Source organism: Erythrolamprus reginae, chromosome 1, assembly GCF_031021105.1.
Source record: "Erythrolamprus reginae isolate rEryReg1 chromosome 1, rEryReg1.hap1, whole genome shotgun sequence".
In the NCBI taxonomy this organism is placed as follows: Eukaryota; Metazoa; Chordata; class Lepidosauria; order Squamata; family Dipsadidae; genus Erythrolamprus; species Erythrolamprus reginae.
This window is the reverse complement of record NC_091950.1, coordinates 280,411,885-280,431,190: the sequence shown is the minus strand read 5'-3', so window position 1 is coordinate 280,431,190 and position 19,306 is coordinate 280,411,885. Positions and strand designations below refer to the sequence as shown.

Sequence of the window (19,306 nt, the reverse complement as noted above, 5' to 3'; positions counted from 1 at the left end):
CCTCCTCAAAATCAGTGTGGTCAATGGACACAGAACCCAACCCAGTCGGGGGCGGTGGTGCTGACCAAATGTCTCTGGGCTGGATAGGCTGAGAGGGAAAGACATTGGCTCGTTGTGTTGCCGCAGCTATGCCCTGCGTAAATGCATTGGCCACAATGTCCTGTATGGCAGGGGCAAAGGCCTGCCAAGCATCTGCATTGTCTCTAAGCCCCGCTGCCGTGGGGGTGAAGGTAGATGAAGGCACATAACACGGTGTCTGTAACTCCCCCTGAGGCAGTGCCTGGCTATGAGAGGATGAAGGCCTCTCAGGCCTTGCTGCAGTTGATGGCAATGGAGGAAGGACCTGCCTGTCAGGGGACCAGTCCCTCTCAGTTGCGGTGCCCTGGAGACCCATGGAAATAGCTGGAGGAAGAGGCTGGAAAGGGCCTATGGACAGTCCACCTACGATGGGGGGGGACAAGGCCGCCTCCAAACGCTGCTCCAGGGCCTTGATCTTCCTCTCAGCCTCACGAAGAGAGGAGCTTGACTGGGAGGACTTACTCCTAGGCTTGCTGGCCTTATCCTTCCCTTTGACAGGTGTCTGAACTGGCTGGGCCTGCTCCTCCCCACTGGCAAATTGGTCAGCCATATCTTATTTCGATATGGGGCAGCGTACTCACGATTAAGCACAAAACACAAGGCAGCTCAAGACTGTTGACAGTATTAACAAGCACTCACTCGCATGTAAAGACATGCAGGCAGGCTGGACAGCTAAACGGGCTTTGATTGGCTGTTAGCCACCCACGTGACCTTGTCAACTGTCTCTGGGCAGATTTAGAGCCCTGACAACTTGGCCAGCTGCCCAGTTCGCGCCAATTCAACGGCAAAAAATTTTTTTTTTTGCTGCCTGGCATGAAGCCAAAACATACAAAGATGGCGGTTTATGAGGGCTCACAGAACTTTTGGCCTCATAGGGCACCTCGCCAATCTAAAAAGGCGGGAACAGTAGTTTTAACAGTAATCGAGCCCTTGCGGCTCGCCAAGCCCTCAATCAGCTGTTCGGCGGCTGTAATGGCCGCCGCGACCTCATTCCCGGCCGGGAACCTTCGTTTCGCCGCGATCTGCCTCGTTGCGGCTTGAGAAGCCTCCCTCCGGCTTGAACAGCTGTTCGGCGGCTGCAATGGCCGCCGCGGCTTCAAACTCCGGCGTCTGAGGCTTCCGCCGCCCCCGACAATGGGGAGGGACGGACCCCCCCCATCTGGGGTGAATGGGCTGATTGGACCTTCAGGTCACAATGCTATATAATAAAAAAGCCCAGTTGCTCCTCGGTGGGCAGTACCCGCGAAGAGAAGAGGCCCCAAAAGGAGAAAAGGTGGGGGTGGTGCCCGCGGAGGGCAGAGACCCCATCAGAAGAAGTTGAACCTATATAAAGACAAAGGGAAAAAAATTACAAGGTTCAAGAAAAAAACAATTTAATTAAATTACATTACTTATACTCAACCTAAAGGGAGAGAAAAAACTCATGTCCTTAACCTCGACTGAGTTTTTTAAAACTGGGTACTTGGGGCAGCAAGGGGGCGGTACCTAATTATTATTTATTTATGTTAATTTGAAACTCAGTCCTACCAATAAGACTTGAGCTAAACCCATGCTGGACTCTCCTTCCAGGAGGCATGGGAGAAAAAATGAGTTTTTTGTGGGACTTTGTTCTAACCAGGCCAAGCAAATTGTCCTACTTTTTTTCTCACCCTCAACTCTTTGGGAATAATGCAGGCTCTGCCACCCAGGAAGAGCATCCTGGACAGTGGAGGCTAAGTCTACTCTCAGCCATTGGTCAACATGTTGGCAGCATTTCCAAGACTTAAACCTCTCCTCCCAGTGAGTGTCCTTTTCATGTCCGTGTGTTTGTGTCTCCTGTTTGGTCTGTACTCAAGAGACTTAATCTTTCAGAAATCATAGAGTGTTAAATTCTCCAGAAGCTTAAAATAAAATTTGTAGAGTCCGTAAAATGGTTTCTACATCTGCACACCTTTCCTTTTCCTTTAAGAAAAGCAAGCTTAAAATTAGTTTTCATTTATTCAGCGGAGCCTAACGTGAGCTGGCAGGAATATAAATAAATCAAAAGGATACTAAAGAGGCTTTTGGCAGCTAGTGCTGTCCAAAGAAAGAGCCAAAAAAAGAACACATTAATTCAGCTCTACTTTTGCTTGTGTTAGCAATAAAGCAATGTCCCCCCATGGGTTGGCAAGAAAAAAAACTTTGGAGGCGGCCATTAAGGCTAGACTAGTAACAAATAATTTTCTATCGCTTGCTTTTTTCCATCTCAGAAAGTGATTAATGCATGCAAGCCCAAAATTCACCTTTTGCCAGCCAAAGCGCCCGTTTTTGCGATGCTGCGATTTCGCTGAGGCTTCCCTCACTGGGAAACCCCACCTCCAGACTTCTGATGCCAGCGAAGTGCCCGTTTTTGCGATGCCGGTATTCCCCTGCTGGGATTCCCCTGCAGCCTTGCAAAAACACAGAAGTCCAGAGGTGGGGTTTCCCATGGAGGGGAGCTTCAGGGGAATCCCAGCAGTGCAAAAACGGGCGCTTTGCTGGCAACAGAAGGTCTGGAGGTGGGGTTTCCCAATGAGGGGAGCCTTTGCCTGGCAATGGAAGTCTGGAGGCAGGGTATTCCAGCGGCGGCAGCAAAAAAATCTTAAACCCCAAGTTCATATCTCGAAAAGTTCGTAGGACGAGGGGTTCGTAAGACGAGGTATCACTGTATATAAAAACAAAAACCGCTCACACATTAATCACAAAATCTCCAGAACCGTAGAGCCTATAAATTTAAAATTTGCCACATATGTTCCTCCTGGTTTGTAGGGGCTCACTAAGAAAGGATTTTTCAAAATGACTATCAGACCACGAGTATTTCTTACATTATTATTAACAAGCTCTAATGCTAAGGTGTTCTACTTCCCCCTCCCCACCTGAAAAGAAATCTGATCCAAATACAAAACACAAGCAGTTTGTTTCGCTTTTGCTTTCACTGCAGCAAGCAGCTTTACTACAGAACAGTTGACCTAAGCCACACACAGACTCCTCAACACTCTCACACACTAACAGGACACTAGCCAGATGAATACCAATGGATGCTGGTAGGCCTGAAACAGATCTCCACCCCCCACCCCTTTATTTTCCTCCTCAGTTCAGACAAATCTGTTCCTTCTACTGTAACACCAGTTTAAGGGAAAAGAGGCAAAAAACTGCAGGAAAAGATGTATAGATGCGATTTGGAAAACATAACTAAGGGAAGCTGCCTTTTTCTCCCATGGCCAGTTCTATGTGGCATGCTCCGGTGTCAGTTCACCTGACAGTTTGGTCATCCTACAGCCTGTTGTGGTTGGCTCTGGGCCAGCTCCTGACCCAAGGAATGTGGGGTGTTTTACTGCCGACTGCTTCGGACAGCAAAGTATTGTCGGAAAAAGGGAGTGACTGTGAAATGGGACCCTCAGAGGGGGTCATGGCAGACAGCAGATTAGGAAGCAATTCATCCTCATCTTCACTGGACTCTGATGAAGAAGCAGTTATAGACGCACACATGCGAAGGGCCATGAATAGGAGAAAGCAGCTATGTAGTTATTACAAGAGATAAAGAGAGTTCACCTGTGGTTGGGTTTGATTCAACTAATTAGGGCTATTCAACTAATATATGGGCAGTGTGCCGGCCTCTCAGTGTGGAAGATTATCTGTTCGTGATAGTGGATGTGGCTTGACTCTCCGGATTCTCCATGGACTCTGTGCTTTGATATCAAGACTCTGAATGTAAATCATTGTTGAACGTGTGAGTTGGACAAGGTCTGAAGGAGAGTAGCTGTGACGACTTCACAGCTACTTATTGCTTTGAGTTTGTTTTTTGTTTTTTCACTGCATTCAAGTCTGTTTGCTTTGAAAGTGAGCCCTTTGACTACAAAAGGGGGGGTTTCTTCTATTTTTCGGTGGACAAAGAAAGAATTCTTGACTTTTCACATGTGTGTGTGTGTTTCTGCTACCTTTGCATTTAATTAGAGGCTCGTGCAGAGAGCCTGCAGAACACAGACAGACAGCAAAACCAGGAATGTTGTTTACAAGGAGGTCCTGAGTAATTTATGGATTACCAACCTATGGCACGCATACCACAAATGGCACATGGAACCTTCAGGCATGCAAGCATTCACCAGCTCAAGTCCACTCCGCATGTACACGTGCCTCCCACTGGCCACTTGATTCTCAGATCAGATACAGCATGCCTTCCCACTTTCTGCGGCCCATGCCTTCCCAGATCTCTGGAGATTCCACCTCAGCGCTCTTTGGTCACACAAGGTTTTTTCTCCCTCCAAGCTCTGTTTGGGGACAGGAGGCTTTCCCCCCTCTCATTGCGGTGTTGGAATATGAGGCCAAAACAGGGGGGTCATGCGCACATGCACAGGGGTTGGGCATGCATGGGGCAAGATGTGCAAGGGGGCAAATAATGTCTTCATCTATTAAAAAAAATTAGCTTACCATCTCTAACAAAATAATACAGTCCCTTTTTAAACTATTCATTACTGTTCAAGATTTAAGTGTCAATTTATTAAACCCCATCACATAGTTTCGTAGTGAAGCACGGGTATCAGCTAGTTTAGTATATATAAAGCATCCACCTCCTATTTTCCGAAGCTCTGCTTTCTGGACAAGACCACAGTTGAGGATCATTTATTATAGAAATTGCTACTTGAATGAATTCCTAACATTGTAGCAGAAAGTCCACATTTACTTAATTGCATATCAAGAATTTAATGTATAAAAATTAAGTTTGACATCACTATTGGGTCAATTCCTAAGGAGAAAAAAAAAGGTTGAAATCTTACACATGCTGAGAATACATTTCTTTGAACTTGACAAGGTTTAACCAAGTAAAAATGTGTACTGCTGAACTATCAGATGCTGTAATTTGAAAGAATGACTGAAGAGAGTCAATTCTATTTTGCTGAGAAGTACTTTAAACACACATGACTAAACAGCAACCTTAGAATAAGACAAACTGGTGGGAAAGAGTAGATAGCTTTTTCAAAGTCATTAGCAATAAGCGTGCCGATAGTAAAGATTTAACACAGAAAAAATGCCAGGAGTGAAACATAGCTCTTGGTCTTTCCTGCTGGAAAAGAACAATAGAGCAAGATTAGCAATTCAATAAAATTAGATTTCCTGAAAAAAAGCTAGTATTTTGCTTGAAGAGCTGCTAACACAGTGTAGAACCAGCTCAACCATGGGAAGTCACAGATGAGTTAAAAAAAAAGCTTCATTTTGATGATCATCTGTAAAAATAGGATAAGAATATTATTGGATTATACTGCTTCATTATGTAAGCATGACATTCTTTATATGCTTCCTGTCTCAAAGCTGACTGCATAACGAAAGCAAGCAGGTGTGAGTGAAATAAATTGGTACAGCAGGGTCAACTTCCTCCACACATTCTATAAGCAGATTTGAGACTGCAAACTCTGTATTTGAAATTGATAAATTTAAAATAACGTACATCACATTATTCCCTCCCCCTATGCTTTAATGGATAATCTTTTGAGAACGAAGCAACAACATTCAGCTTGCAAAATCCCAGTAGTAAATGAATATGGAAAATGAAAAATATGGAATTAGATACTGAAAAAGAAAATACTGGAAATATTGCTTTAAGTCTTTTTATATAGCACTAGACAACTTTTACGAGACGGTATGTTATTGTATAAATCTGAAGTATTTTTTTCTCCTTTGAAAATAATGAATTATTAGGTAGAAAGATACATCTAAGCAAGAAAAAAATAAACTCCTGGTACGCTGGGATAACATATTCTAGATTTAGAACACTCCCTTAATATCCCATCCATGTGAGCTAGCAATCCCTTAGCAAGAAAATTAAAGAATACCACAAGGGAATATTAAATGTCATCTCTGCATCTGCTGCCAGCAAATGTTTACCAGAGAGTCATACATTTTTCATGCTAAGTAACCTAAAACTTTTATAAGAATTCTTGACTGCTATTCTATCCAGCATGAAAACTTATACAAGATATATATCTAATTAGCCTGCCACTTGATATCATTGTCTAAACATTCATTTATTCATATTCCTTTTAGTGAACTGAACTGTGCCCTTGCACCATCATACAAATATACGGTAACCTTTAAGCAAGAATAGCAATCAAATGAATCTATTCAGAAGGCTTACTAATATTTAACAAACCTTGCTCCCAAATAAGCTTCCATATGATTGCAAAAAAGTGAAGATGGAGGAAAGAGATGAAATCTGAAGGTATTAGGGGAAAAGAACAAAAACAGCCCAATGTTTTTAAATTTAAAATTATCTAATTTTGTAAGTATAATGAATGTATTCTACCATAAGTAAATTTTAAAATGAGAAGAAAAAACAGAGCTCTAAAACAGTGTAAATAATATCTGAATTTAGATTACTTTTAAAGACTGTTATTAAGAACACACTTATATGTACCTAAAATATGTATTACAAATACTCATGGTCATTCCAATTGTTTTCAATATTTTATTAAAAAAATAAATCTTTGTCAACATGTTTAGTAGCTTGCTGCATGAATGATCCTTTACCATAATATTAAGAGAGAAACATTGCATTCTTCACATCTTGAAAAGGAATACAAACTCCAGGCCATTCTCAGGAACAGAACCAAACAAATAAAAACTAGGATAGGCCACACAACCTATTAAAAACAAAAGCAAAATCTAATTTCATATAGATCCAAATATTGCAACAAATAATCTTGCACGAGAATGTGCATTTTGCTATGTAAAATTTCCCTACAATGTGTTCAAGTAACACTAAAAAGAAAAGTAAATTACATTTATTGTCAACCCCTTGTTTATTCTTGCTTCTCTTTTCTACTGCTACTGGGACAAATTTTAGACATCGACTGGAAAATGTTTGTTTTTCTTTCTTAATACCAAGAATTGATTTTATGTTAATTTGTAGAAATAAATAATCTCAATTTATTTGTTTTAATACTGATAGTGTCATGAGAGCCCTATTATTGTGCATCTATTAAAATAATTTATGAAGGAAAACATGGAAAGCTTTGCTACTAAGTTACAATCCTATTATTGTTACACTGAAGTCTATAGGATTTAAACATGGTAAACGCAGGGCAAGAGACCAAAGCGATGTATTCTTCAGAGTTTTTCTTTGGCAAAGCAATCTCTGATCCTGTATAAAACATGACTATTGTGTAGGTGACATCAACATAATAATAGTAAAAATTGGGTGCAAATATAATATTTTCTCCATAGAATGTTCTACTGTGAAAAGGGTATAAAGGATTGTATGTTGCAATGGCAATATTGCCTATTTCATCTACAATATTTTTCATTTTTTACATCAAAGGCATCATCCTTCCCAACAAGAAGAATTTCTTTTTAACAAAGGCATTATTCAACAAACATATTTGCAAAAGTGTTTCAGTTCCCTCATTTGAGGACAATATCATGTGAGTATTTTAAAAATGTAGTAGGACCTAGTTGTTTCCTTTTGGATTTTGAGAGGTTGGTAGAAGAAGGGTTATTGTCTTTTGACACAATTTAAAAATCTAATTACATCATGGAAATAACGCCAACAAGATGACTTAAAATTATTAGATACTTCTAGTTATGTAAGAAGCAAGCAAGCAATGACGTCTAGCAATATTTTGGTTTTTCTGTGCGTTACAAAAAATAGTACTCATACATTAAAAAAAGTTCAGATAGATAAAGCACATATGAATGCAACATTCAGAATTCTGGCAGAAAATTTTAGGTGGGCAATTTGCTGCTACATTTACCAAAAATACAATTTTATAATGAAAGGATTGTGAAAATACATTTAAACAACATTCAGGCACCACATAAAATAATAAAGGAGGATCTAGCAGAACTACTCAAGCCAACCTTTGAGACCCTATTAAATACTGCTTGAGTAAGAATTGCAATCAGAAAGCAGCATTTCCTAAGTACTAGTGAAGTTACTTCTCCCAGTATCTGATGTATTTGTTGCTGAATGCCTGCACTTGAATTTTAAATGCAAACCACTCATCTTGGAAACACAATGCATTTTGACATATTCTTAATTTGTTTTTGCACATTTCTGAAGCATCTTGTAATGACAATTGTAAATTAAAATATGAAATTGATTACTTTTCTACATAAGCATTCCCCATGCAATATAGAAGTCTTACTGGGAAATATTCAATGATAATTTTACTTAACACAGAAAAAGTTAACCAATTTATCCTATAAATATTTTATTTATTTGTTTTGTGTCTAGAATTTGCTATTAAGTTCTATAAACAGAAACACATAACAAAGGTTTCCTAAGTAGTGAAAAACATAATTACAAAGGTTGAAAAAAGTTGGCCTAATCAACATATATACAGATTATTCTACTTAATACATTGGAATTGGATTTATACCTCAACAGTAAGTTACTTACTGATAATACTAGAAGTCTTTTATTTTGGTAAAGTATATTTCAGGGTGGTTTTTTTCCCTTTAAAAAAAATTGATGTGTGACTAACAAATGAGAAAATATTCAGCTGCTGGTAAATTCTGTCCTTTCCTGAAAATATTTCTCTGATAGATTACTGTCTTTCTGCCCCTTCTTTTCTTTGTTTTGCTGTTCTTGTAGATTCAGGATTATGCTTTTTATTTCTTCTCGTTTTGTTTTCATTCTTGGACGTGGAAACCAGTCTGTTAGATTCATTGGTAGTTCAAAGCTTAGAATAGGAGTCTAGGAGAAACCAAACAGATAGGTTTACAATAGCGTCTACATGGAATTTCTACATAATAACATTGTACAAAGTTCTGCAACATTAGGAGTTAAAAATCTTGTCAACGTTACATTTGAAACTTTTCCCAATCCTTCATGCACATTTATAAAGTTTTAATGATGGCGTCTTTCTGTGGATCCAGCTCTCTCCCTAATCAGCATTGCATAATAGTCTTACTCAACAGTCAAGACTATTAAGATGTCTTCCTACAAAGCTACAGCTAAGATAATATTTTCATATTTTTCTCCCTTTCTGGGGATTACCTGCCTACCCTTCTATGAGAGTTCTAGAAAACAAGCTTTTAAGTCACTCTACACCCACAAACATGATTCTTTAGAAGCAATAGGCAAAGCATGAAACAAATAGAGAATGCATCTGTACAGTTCTATTATTAAAGAAACACTATTAATAAACCAATACTCTTCCACTGTCTGGACAGACATTACTGTATCTATTTTATTCAGAGTTTATACTGTACTAATTATACATGTCTGTGTGTAATTTTAACAATTACTTGCCATTTTTAAACAACGTAACATATAAAATATGTAAAGCAAATGAAATACCAAAACCAAATTGAATAACTTTTTTAAACCCTTTTTTTAGAACAAAAATCCTAACATAACATTTCAACAACCAAGAAATTCACCTCAAAAAAGCTCTCCACATACTGTAATACATAAACTCCACAATCACTGAAATTGTTCTGTTGTGGCACTTTGGGGTTTGAGCCTTTCATGACATCTTTGGAGAAACTTCGTCTACTCCCTTTCCTTACTTCCCATTCCACTTCCAAATACCTGCAACACAAATATCAAACAAGCATGAGACCACCATTTTTATTGAGCATTCTAATATGGAATGTTCTGACCCAGCTCCCTAAACACAATCCTTGGACATGAACTCAAAAGATTCCTTTACTAGGAATGGCAGCAGCCCCAGCACCAAGACTGTCCAGTGGAAGATGAATAGTTGTCTGCCACATCTATTCATCTCTACCACTTGCCTTTTATCCCCAGAGCTAGGGTGGGGCCTCGCTAGCAGCCATGGCTTTCTTCCCCAGAATCGTCCCATGGCTTTCCATTGCTTTCATCTTCTCTGCCTTCTGGGCAGCCACATGTCAGGCACTGGACCCAGCTGTTCCTCCTCTTCTTCATCAATCACCTCCACACTGGGGGCTGTTGACTCTCCATCTGAGGGCTGGCAAATGGCCCAGGCTCTGCCTTTGTCTCCCTCTGCCAGTTCCATTGCCTTTTCCCCTTTGGAGCTCCCAGGTTGCCCTGATGCTGACCCTAACTCCCATGCCGCCGCCTCCTCTTCTGATTTGGCTGCTGGAGGGGCCTGCAAACAACAGGCCACAACGGGAAGACAGTTTAATATTATAGAGATTAATTACTTACTCCCTTAGTGTTCTGACCACATTTGATCGGGAAGGGCCTCTTAGTGAATCCATCAGCAGAATGCAAGGCCTAAAAAAGATAGAGTATATTTTTACTTCTTTGCTATACTGTCACATTAGATCATTTTGGTTACAGGTATGAAGATACAGATATTCACATTATGAATAAAATATGGTACTCTGTTTTGTTTTCATCCAAATATGAAGTTTGCAAAAATTGCATGGTGATGTATAACTAGATTTAGCCTTTGATTAAATTAAATACTGAGTAGGAATCTTTGTTACAAAAAACAGGTCCAAATAGAACAAAAATGGGTACATCTAAAATAGCTCTGAAATAATACACATTATTGGGACCTCTGATAGTTTAAAAATATTTTTTTAACTTGTTCAGTGATTTGAACAAAATTAGAAAAAGGCTACATTTCACATTCTTCCCTATAAAGCAAGAGACTCTGCTAGAGCTTATGACTACTTATTAAGCTCTTCATGGATCAGTCATTTTTAGATGTCAGTCAGGGAGCAAGAACAACCACCTCTCAGAATCAACTTGGGCCAAGGTCTATCTTAAAGACATAATAGTAGTCTCACAGTAAACATAATTCATGTCTTATAAAGTAATAATCAATTCTGTCTGTTTTTCTGAATTTAGGTCAATTTGATGAAGAACGTTTTTGCAATGGACACAGTTAATCAAACTTGTCAGAGAACTTAGATTATTATTCCTCAGAAGACTACAATTGGATCCAGGCTTCGCTACTGAATCATGAGATTTAGTGAAGGTTTTCTGTTAAGAAAAACAGATAGTTGGTCCAGTTTCACTTTCAGTCTAATATTCAAAAAAAGATGTTGAAAGATAATAATTAGTAGTCCTCTACTAATCGTCTACTGACAAAAGTTTATTTAGCATCCATCTGAAGTTACAACAGCATTGAAAATAGTGATTTATGACATTTTTTCGCATTTTGAACCATTGTGGCATCCCCAAGATCATATGATCAAAATTCAGATGTTTGGCAACTAACTCATATTTATGATGGTTCCAGGATCATGTGATCACCTTTTGTAACCTTCTGACAAGCAAAGTCAATGGGGAAGGCAGATTCAATTAACAACTATAATACTAACTAGACAGCAGCAGTGATTCACTTAACAAATGTCTCACTTAGCAACATAAATTCAAGCAACATAGGTCAAGAACTACCTATAATAAATTAGAAAGTATTTTAAAAATGATAAACAGCTAATTTTTAAATGATTTTCAGGATGGCATTGCATCATTATAGCTTATCTGAAGATGTATACAAGTTATAAATATCTTACTTTAAAACTTACTGTTTGCATATAGTTGGCTTTAGATGCCATTGTCCTAATTCTGAATTACAGTTATCATCAGCAAGCCCATCATCATCGCTACTATTCTCCTAGGGGAAAAAAACTATTTTAATGTAATGTATAAAATCAAAGAAAAAAAGGGATCTACTACATGATTTGAAGTACATAAGCATAACTTCAATTTCCACAAACTTTATCAACAGTAGCAATTAAATGTTGAACTATTCTACCTTCCAAATATATCTTTGAGATTTAAAAAGTTTGTGGTAATCAGAAATGGATGTGCATGGTAATCTCCATTTACTTCTGATACTTTATTGAAAACAAATTACTGAATTCATTTACCATATTCCATTCTATGTCTTTTGCATCTGCTCTAAAAGAAGAATCTCAAGTTGCTAATACAAATAATGTAGATTCTGTAAGCCTGATATCTGCTTCCTCCCCATTTCTCTAAAAGCTACACTGGAGGATTATGAAACAGTATAACCCAGTATATTTATCATCTTCTAAATTTTAATACTGTTAATAATTGTAACATATCAGTCATCAAAAGCTGATCAGTCTTTAATTTCCATAATGAATTTCTTACCATGGAAATACTTATTTCATTAATAGAAAGCTTTTTTAAAGAACTGTTTTCGCTTTTTGATGTTAAAAAAATAAGCCAAAAGTTCATTTAAGGTATTCAAACACTCTGCTGAAATGCCATCTCCCAATACACATAGGATTCTACCAAGTAATTTAAAGAAGTCTTTGGGGACATATCAATTTGCACCTCAAAAACTAATCCTGGAATCAGTGTTTATCAAAATTCATATTTCTTCATATCCATGATTAAACTCTAATTTAAAAATTATATGATAGTACAGAATTAACTTTACAATCCTGTAAGAGATACCTCTTCCAGTCTTTTTCAGCATTTAGAAGGCATGCATACAACTCCACAGCCACTTTCTCCCCATTGGTCCAATTAGAGTGGCAAAAAACATCTGAATTAGCCCTCGTCTTTGGCTCATACAAATATCAATTATTTATTTTAATTAATTGGACAAAACAATTCTGGGTGGCTTACATCTATTGTTTGGAGGTACACATAAATATGATTATTATAAAATAATACTTGCACAGCTCAAAAATTGATTTCTTCCTTTCAGAAGAATGACTCTTTCTAATTAAAGAGACTGGATGTAAATCAACATTGCACATTTATTTCATCAGTCAGCTAATTTGGTTGTAGAAATTAACATGATCAATGTAATACAGAATAGCTGGGACATAGATTGTCTTGAAACACTCCAACTACGAAATTGATGGTTTGAGAGGTGGGGGAATAAGCATGAAACCAAATTTGTTGTTTTTGTCCAAACATGAAACAAAACGTGGCTGCTTTGAATAGTATTATTTGAAACACCCCATTGGCTATTTCATGGCTTATGAGTGACTTTCCCTTTTTCAGTCAGTTTCCAATCTAGCCAGTACAATAGTAGGTCCTGGGGGATTGTCTTCCTCAGAAGGGGTTCAAAATTTGGGGGTCCTCCTAGACTCACAACTAAAACTAGATCAAGATTTGACAGCTGTTGCTAGAGGGATCTTTATACAAGTTCATCTAGTCTAACAACTGTGACGCTACCTGAATCCAGAGGCACTCCTCTCGGTCAATCATGCTCTTGTCACCTCACGGTTAGATTATTGCAACATGCTCTCTATGGGGCTACCCTCGAAGAGTGCTTGGAGAGTACAACTGGTCCAGAATGCACCTAGGTACACCCACATTACACGAATCCTCCTCAAGCTGCACTAGTTCCACATTGGTCTCCGGGCACAATTCAAGGTGTTGGTCATTACCTTTGAAGCCCTACATGGCTCAGGGCCAGGTTATCTTTGAGAATGCTTTCTGCCACACAACTCCCTGCGACCGGTGAGATCCCACAGAGTTGATCTCCTCCAGGTCCCATCAGCTAAGCAGTGTCGGCTGGCAGGCCCGCAGGGGAGGGCCTTCTCTGTGGCTGCCCCTGATCTCTGGAACCAGTTACCTCCAAAGGTCAGGACTGCCCCCACCCTATTGGCCTTCCAAAAAACAGTTAAGACCTGGCTTTTCTGTCAGGCCTGGGTCTGTTTCATTCATGGCTGTAATCGGCGAGATCCGGGCATGGAATATATGTATGGGTTTTAATTGTTTTAATGCTTAAGATGTTTTTAATATTTTATTCTGTTGTTAAGCTGCCCAAAGTTCTTCGGAAGTTGGGCAACATATAAATTAAATAAATAAAATTAAAAATAATCTAGATGACAATTTCCACCCTACAGAGGCAATTATAGATGGAGCTGGCCTTTTGCTTACATTTGTATAAGGTGGTCGCTGGATTTTATTTTACTGGATTAATTTTTCCTTAAAAGATCTGATGTTTCAAACTATTAGTGAATTTCATTTTTAAAAAGTAGAATCATCGAAACATAGAAGACTGGCGGCAGAAAAAGACCTCATGGTCCATCTAGTCTGCCCTTATACTATTTCCTGTATTTTATCTTAGGATGGATATATGTTTATCCCAGGCATGTTTAAATTCAGTTACTGTGGATTTACCAACCACGTCTGCTGGAAGTTTGTTCTAAGGATCTACTACTCTTTCAGTGAAATAATATTTCCTCACGTTGCTTTTGATCTTTCCCCCAACTAACTTCAGATTGTGTCCCCTTGTTCTTGTGTTCACTTTCCTATTAAAAACACTTCCCTCCTGAACCTTATTTAACCCTTTAACATATTTAAATGTTTCGATCATGTCCCCCCTTTTCCTTCTGTCCTCCAGACTATACAGACTATACAGATAATTTAAAACACTAAAAGTCAAACAATTATAATTTTCTGTCCAGGATATTGAAGCATTCTTTGATTTCAATTGTGAGCTTCAAAATTAAACTCTTTGATATTTAAAACAATTAATATTGAAACAAAACTTGACTTCTTAAACTAAAATAGCCAAACAGACAGTGGTATAATACAGTTTGATTTGTAGACTTTGGTAATGCAAAATGAAACTTTGTACAATTACTTAAATGTTTTTATAAAGCAAACCAAGCTGTGAGAAAGACAACTGAGAAAATGAATTCAAATTACTTACAACTAAATTCCTTTTCCAAATACTTAATTTAAGTATTCAACAGTAGACTACAACCAAATCCAAGAAGCTTTTGGGGCTATTACTACCACTATCTTGTACATTATTATAATTATTCTTACAGATAAAACTGAGCAGCTGGATAGCTATTAACACCTAACATTGCAGTAAGGCATCATTACATTAATGGTATGTGTGTGTAAATTAAAATATTTTTAAAAGGTGATTAATTTTGCAGTATTTCTCTTGTTAGTGATATGGTTGACAAAATGTAAATGGTGAACACAGTTTAGCTAAAACGTAACATCTGCTTTCTGGATGCGCTAGGGAAATATATGCAAAAGTCACTGCTATATTTCCTTAGAAAATACCAAACCAAAGGGATCTGAGATACTTGCTGCCTTTCTGCAGATTGATGTCATACTGCCTATACTTCCTTACCTCTTTGTTGTACAGAATATGCCTAGACCCTGTATTGTGGAGTTTCCTCAAAGAAAAAAAACAGAAAATTCCTTTTCTTTGTATCTTTGTGAAAACTGATATGAACAAGGCAGCTGCTACCCAAGAGTAACAGTCAATAGCCTACATGAACAGGGGGGAAAAATCATATCTAGCAAACTTGAAGAAATGTAATAAAATCAAATCTTAAAAGTAATCCTAACTTTCTCTTGATAACAACAACTGTCTAGTAGTTTGTCTTTACGGAATACAGTCTTTTGATCAGAAAAATGGGTAAAGCTTGCCTTCTAGTGGATAATACTGGGAATATGATTATGAAAGTGCCATCCAGAGAAGAGCTGAGAGAAGACTGTAATATTTTTAATTAACATATAGCAGATACAGGAAAAAAATTTCTAAGCATGCTTGCATGTGCTTGTGCGCATGCGTGCACACACAAATCCTTATATTTCCACCAATGAACTGTATTTAAAAAAATAAAACACAATATAAATTGTTACCTTGCTACTTTATTTTAAAACAGTGATAAAAGCACCTGTCTATTTGCTGATTTATAGCTTGTTTTACCATGGTTTATGGAGTAATTCATTACAGATGGTCCTTGACTTATTAGCACAATTGGGACTGATACTTCAGTCACTAAGCGATGGGGCCGTTCAGCAAGTCATGCTTGATTTCATGACTTTTTCTCCATGGTCATTAAGTGAATCAAATTTTTATTAAGAAAATCTGGCTTCCCCATTGATTTTATTTGTTGGAATTCCCTTAGGAAGGTTGCAAATGGGACCCTGCAACACATTCCAGTTACCAAATGCCACAATTTTGATCATGTGACCTTGGGGAAGCTTCAATGGTTTTACGTGTAAGGCCCCTTCATAAGTCACTTATTTCAGCACCATCATAACTTTGAACAATCCTTAAACAAATGTTCCTAAACTGAGAATACTGGCTTCTTTGAGATTTCATACAAGATTCATCAGTGTACCATTATCACCATCCAGAAACCTGACATATTGCACTCACTAACTAATAGCAAAGGGTTGTAAATACATTATGTTTATCAGACACTTTTATTGTAGATATTTAAAAATCATACAGGCGCAGAAGATCAGCCTACTTTAAATTCAAATCTCTTTGCCTAGTAGTCTCAGTCTCTCTGTCACTCTTTCTCTCTCCCTCCCTCAGATCATAAGTTAAACCCTAGGCTTTTTTCTCCTGCCTTTTCAAAACAATGGATTCTTAATAATTTCTCCCATCTTTGTAGGCTGACATCTGTTCTGTATTTACACAACTGTTTCATACCTTGGTTCCTGCCTTCAATTCATAAAGTTTCCCAATGACAGCTACCAGTACCTAATATGGCTATATACAACACAATAACTCCAAATCAAGCAAACCATTTTATGGCCTAGCATCATATTTGAACCAGCCAATTACTGCAAGCTCATTTAATGTCCTGGCGTACATCTCTCAAATTCACAAACTGAAATCATATTAACCTTACCTATGCCACAAGAAACAATATTTTAAAATACAATTATTTTAACAAGCTGTTCAAAAATGATTACAACACTCATTCTACTTGTACCATACTATACCATACTATACTTCTATTTGTTTTCACTGTTTTTAAAACATCGTTGGAAAAGCATACTCTGTATACAAAAATGAGAGTTACCTAAGCATGTTATTTTAGATGTTTTACCTGGTTATCTTGGTCTTCCGAAAAATCTATGAGCTCATCTTCATTTAGTTTATTGCTGTCGGATGATTTTTCACTATAATTTAGCCTGATTTTCTGTAAACCATCTGTATTAATCATGAAGATTAACAAAACAATATAAAGAAAAGAACATAAAGAAAGGTTATCATAACTAGGCCAAAAGAAGTTAAATCAGCAAAGGAATAGTACTTATTTTTTTTTAACATAAATTATTCTTCTTTAAAAAGATTTAGCTTTGTTTTGACAAATTTAAATATCATTAACCATTAACTTGAGCAACCTTACCCATAACTATTGGGAACCTAGATTCTTGCAATTTATGGTAATTTAACACCCAAGTAAATAGCTACCAGGTTGCAGCTTCAATTATAAATTCCATCCTTAATGTTCGATATTTCAAGAAAACAAATTCTCAAAAAAGAAGAAATATTATCACCACTAGCTATATTTAAATGGAGAGAACAGCACAGAATAGTTCAATATGTGAAAGGTCACTTGTGAAAAGAATTCTGAAAATTTTCCATGTATTCTATATGAACAAATATACTTTTTTATTAACATCTAGAATTCAGACACCAGGAATGGTTTGACTGTTTATAACTCTTATTACCTATAACGCGAAAACAGGAAAACACATTTAGCCTATACAAGTCCTATTTGTGTCTACAAGCCTCCATGTCACACTAGACACTAACAAGCTCCAAAGAGGATATATTAAGTTCATGTTTATATATTGATCAAGACTAAGCAGCTTTTACTTTTCTTTCATATGTTGCCATATATTTTATTATGCATTGCAATGAAACAAACTAACAAATTAAGATTCCAAATAAGTTTGGGAATAAGCAAGTTGGTCAGGATTTTAGACCCTCTCTCTTCCTAATAAAACCCTATATGCATATAGTAATTTGCAAGACTATTTTGTGAACTTTTATCAATTTATACGATTTTGGACAGAATCTGGATAGAAGTCGTACATGATGCATCATACATACATGATGCAATGACTTCCTAGTTCTTAGAAAGGCTCCTTTATGGCCAAGGTAACAGAACTGGAGAAGTTGGGAAAGATGGGAGAGATTGGTTACAAAAGTCACTGGGAGGGACAGTACTATCCAATCCCATAAAATATCTCAGTAATCATAAAGAACATGGCTCTTTACCCTTGGGGGGGGGATTACTGCCCCTCCTCAGAGAGGGTACGCAACTTGGGCGTCCTCCTCGATCCACAACTCACATTAGAGAACCATCTTTCAGCTGTGGCGTGGGGAGTGTTTGCCTGGGCCGGGAGTCACTTTTCAGTCACTCGTGCCCTCATCACCTCGAGGTTCGACTACTGTAATGCTCTCTACATGGGGCTACCTTTGAAGAGTGTTTGGAAACTTCAGATTGTGCAGAATGTAACACCAACACTCCACAGTCTGCATTGGTTGCCAATCAGTTTCCAATCACAATTCAAAGTGTTGGTTATGACCTATAAAGCCCTTCATGGCACCGGACCAGATTATCTCAGGGACCGCCTTCTGCTGCACGAATCCCAGCGACCGGTTAGGTCCCACAGAGTTGGCCTTCTCCGGGTCCTGTCGACGAAACAATGTCATCTAGCGGGACCCAGGGGAAGAGCCTTATCTGTGGCGGCCCGGACCCTCTGGAATCAACTCCCCCCGGAGATTAGGATTGCCCCCATCTTCCTTGCCTTTCACAAACTCCTTAAAAACCACCTCTGCTGTCAGCATGGGGAAATTGATTCCCCTGGGCCGTTTCCATTTTATGTATGGTTTGTCTGAGATGTGTGACTGTTTTTTATATTAAGGGGTTTTAAATTGTTTTTAACTATTGGATTTGTACTGTTTTGTTGTTGTGAGCCGCTCCGAGTCTTTGGAGAGGGACGGCATACAAATCTAATAAATAATAATAATAATCTTAAGACAGAAAGATGACACTCCAAGGAAGCCTGAAGCAACTGGGAACCCCGATGCAAATAGACAATTTACCTAAAAAACAGTAGTTACATTTACTGCAAAAAAGTTTTTTAAAAAGGATGTTTTTTACAAAGTCAAAATGTCATATGGGTGGTCATATATACTTTTTAAAAAATGAATAGATCAAAGCAAACATCAAAAAAGCCAATTCTTTTCACAATCACTGGAAGTTATTCAAAATTCTTAAGAGAAACTGAGGTAAAGTGCAGACCTCAAATTAAGAATAGATTGTAACACATCTCAGATATTGATATCTTTACTGTACAAAAATTCAATATACTCCTTCCATCTTTGTTAGATCTTGTTGAATAAGTTACTATTTGTTCAGATCAGAAAAATATCACAACTTTAGAATAATGCTACAATAGTTTATGAACAATTCAGAAATCTTTTAAAATATTTTCTTCAAAAAACATGTTGCTAAGATGAGTAAATTATATGCAAAGAGCTAATAAAGGATGCAAAATATACAAAATAAAACCATT

General features: G+C 37.6%; 1 protein-coding gene across 1 annotated transcript in view; it reads right to left on the bottom strand.

The window, feature by feature from the left end:
• Positions 1–6,521: 6,521 nt before the first annotated feature.
• SENP6 (SUMO specific peptidase 6) overlaps positions 6,522–19,306 on the bottom strand; it is a 71,231-nt gene continuing 58,446 nt past the window's right edge. Inside the window, exons 19-23 of the mRNA XM_070733081.1 lie at positions 16,822–16,925; positions 11,539–11,627; positions 10,205–10,273; positions 9,454–9,604; positions 6,522–8,764 (exon numbers count right to left, since the gene is read on the bottom strand). Of these exons, the coding sequence (XP_070589182.1) occupies positions 8,567–8,764; positions 9,454–9,604; positions 10,205–10,273; positions 11,539–11,627; positions 16,822–16,925 (611 nt within the window). The 3' untranslated portion in view covers positions 6,522–8,566. The remainder of the gene's footprint in view (positions 8,765–9,453; positions 9,605–10,204; positions 10,274–11,538; positions 11,628–16,821; positions 16,926–19,306) is intronic.